This window comes from Gadus macrocephalus, chromosome 19, assembly GCF_031168955.1.
Source record: "Gadus macrocephalus chromosome 19, ASM3116895v1".
NCBI classification, from domain to species: domain Eukaryota; kingdom Metazoa; phylum Chordata; class Actinopteri; order Gadiformes; family Gadidae; genus Gadus; species Gadus macrocephalus.
Genome location: NC_082400.1, coordinates 15371845 through 15374528, shown reverse-complemented (window position 1 = coordinate 15374528; position 2684 = coordinate 15371845). Strand labels below are relative to the sequence as shown.

Genomic DNA, 2684 nt, shown 5'->3' with positions numbered 1-2684 from the left:
CTTCCTCAGTATCACACCTGGTAGTAAAATTGGGGCTCTTTAAATAATGCAATATTAAAAATATAATGTAACTAAAGTGATACTGCATCATTAGGCAGAAACATGAAACGGCTCCTTGAGGGCACGCACATCTAATTTTGTGAAATGATTGAGTTTTTATTTTATATAAAGCTCCTTATTTCCTAACAAGCAGTAACAGGGGAACATAATCATTCAGGTAATGAAAAAAATATTAAATTTTTCTCCCACCCCCCTGACCTGCCCAGCCCCGTTAAATCACTTCCCCACACATGCTGCTTAGTTTACCCTTCAGGTGGCCAGCGCAATGGGGGCTAGCGGCTGTATAAACCGAAGCATGTGGGTATTATTATACCAAAAATGAATTACATTTTTGGCCAAATATTTCAAATATGTCCATAATGTTTGTACCAAGGTTTTATGTTGCATTTGTAGTGTGCCTCATTCACACATTGGAAAGAGAGAGAGCGAGAGCAAGAGAGAGAGAGAGAGCGAGAGAGAGTAAGAGAGCCAGAAAAAGAGAGAGAGAGCGAGAGAGAGCGAGAGCGAGAGCGAGAGCGAGAGCGAGAGCGAGAGCGAGAGCGAGAGCGAGAGCGAGAATATGAAAAAAGAGAATAAGGGAACGAGCTGAGGGTTAGCAAACCAACAACCCATGACAAAACCAAAACAAATTTGCGACATTTTCCCCACAATTCAGCGGCTGACGTTTACCTTCAAGGCCGCCAGCACAAAGAAGGCCACCTCGACCACGATGAGAGGCAGCAGGGACAGCGTCCTCCAGACCCTCCCCGGGGAGAGCACGGGGAGCCAGCGCTCACACGGCCCCACCCCGGAGAAGTAGAGGTCCAGCAGCGGCTCGCACAGCAGCCGACCCACGAAGCAGCCCAGGGCGAAGGGGTTGGCGTCGATGCCCAGGGCGTGGAAGAACACCACGACGGAGACCGCGAGGAACAGCGCTAAGCCGGGCAGCGCCAAGAGGGCTTTCACCCTCAGGGCCACCATGACGACGCCCAGAGCCGCCACCACGCCGATGATGGCCACGGACTTGTCGGCGGGCATGGCGGTGCTGGCGATCCCGAAGCCCAGCAGCTCCAGGAGCTCGATGGAGGTGAGGAGCGTGGGCTTGAGGCGCGCCGCGCCGAGAACGCGCTCCACCACAGCCCAGATGACGTTGGAGGCCAGGCTAGCCATGAGCAGCCAGTTGGTCACCTGCTCCTTGACGTCTTTGTCGAGCTTGGGCCCGTCGACGAAGCACAGGAGCCCGAGGAGGAAGGCGAACCACAGGTGGAAGAAGCTGAGGCTGGCCTTCTCCACCCCGAAGTAATAGTGGAGGATGCTGGTGATGCCCAGCACGAAGAGACCCAGGCAGAAGATGATGAGGATCACCGGTTCGTCCGTCATCTCCCAGCGCGTGTACATGCCCACACACACCGCCACGGTGAGGTTGAGGCTTGACAGGTAGCCCAGGAAGCAGACAGCGGTGAACATGTCCACGGCTTTAGGGCCGCGGGGGCGTGGCTCATCGTCCTCTTCGCCCTGAGGCATGGTGGAAGTCAGTGCTTGTTTTGTCCTAACTTTTTTAACTTGGATTGTGTCGGTTTTTCGTTGTCGTCGAATGGAAACAGAGGATCATACCTCAAGACTTGTGCCTGTTCCATCAACCCCTGTGAGGAAATGAACATGGTTCATTTCCAAGGTACAGTGTTGTTGGACAGCATGCAGGACAAGTACACGTCAACAATTTTTACACTGAATACATCCATACATAGATTCATGTGTGTGTTTCTACATACATGTTTGCTATATGGACACATGCAATAAGGTAGTCCCTAATCTTGATTTTTGTAAATTTATTGATGCTAAATGTGGTTTAAGAAAATTGTACGTGCCTGTTGATTGTGCTCATTTTATCATAGTTATTCCTTCTTGACCAGTTCATTCTTGGAAAAGAGATTTTAAACTCAATGAATTTTTACCTGGTAAAATAAAGGATACTGATTGATTGATTGATTGATTGATTGATAATTAATCAGTCGAGCAAATGATTATCCATTATAGCCATTATTCAGCAGTGAGCAAACATAGACTGTTGTCATAACTGAGGATGTGGCATATTCTGTGCAGCCAGGCAAAGTTGGAGGCTACTGTTAGCTTAACTGCTACCTGTCTCTCCCAAACTCCTCAATCTGTACACATTAACATGACGCACTCGTTTGTTCATGTCAAGCAAATTACGCAAGGATAAAAGCGGTATTGCATGTATTGGTAAGGATAAATGCGTGTATTGGTAACATGTATGTAATATTTGCATAGAGTTATCGAGAGTTACTTACATCTTTGAGATTTTACAAACTAAATGTACTTCCGGACTCTTCTGCACTACGGCATCTCAAATGGACCAAAAATCGCAAATTCAACGTGCCACCTCTGGCTCGACACAGAAATTCAATTAATGGGGAAGAAAACTGAGTGTTGACTTATGAATATCAATATATTACTGAGAACTAGTTATAAAAGGAAAGAGAAATCTTAAATGATAACTTCTTAGAATAACGAATATTTGGATGTTATTTGTGGATAAGCAATGACTTGTAAATTGTCCATTTAGCTGTTGATGAGTGTATGTGACCAGCCACACCAAAAAAACCTGTTTATATTGCCCCTTT

At 46.9% G+C, this 2684-nt stretch overlaps 1 protein-coding gene across 1 annotated transcript in view; it reads right to left on the bottom strand.

Annotated features, from left to right (window-relative positions):
- Window positions 1-2460, bottom strand: part of tmem168a (transmembrane protein 168a) — a 12832-nt gene extending 10372 nt beyond the window's left edge. Inside the window, exons 1-2 of the mRNA XM_060039112.1 lie at window positions 2352-2460; window positions 730-1682 (exon numbers count right to left, since the gene is read on the bottom strand). Coding sequence (XP_059895095.1) covers window positions 730-1563 — 834 coding nt within the window. The 5' untranslated portion in view covers window positions 1564-1682; window positions 2352-2460. The remainder of the gene's footprint in view (window positions 1-729; window positions 1683-2351) is intronic.
- Between the last annotated feature and the right edge of the window lie 224 nt (window positions 2461-2684).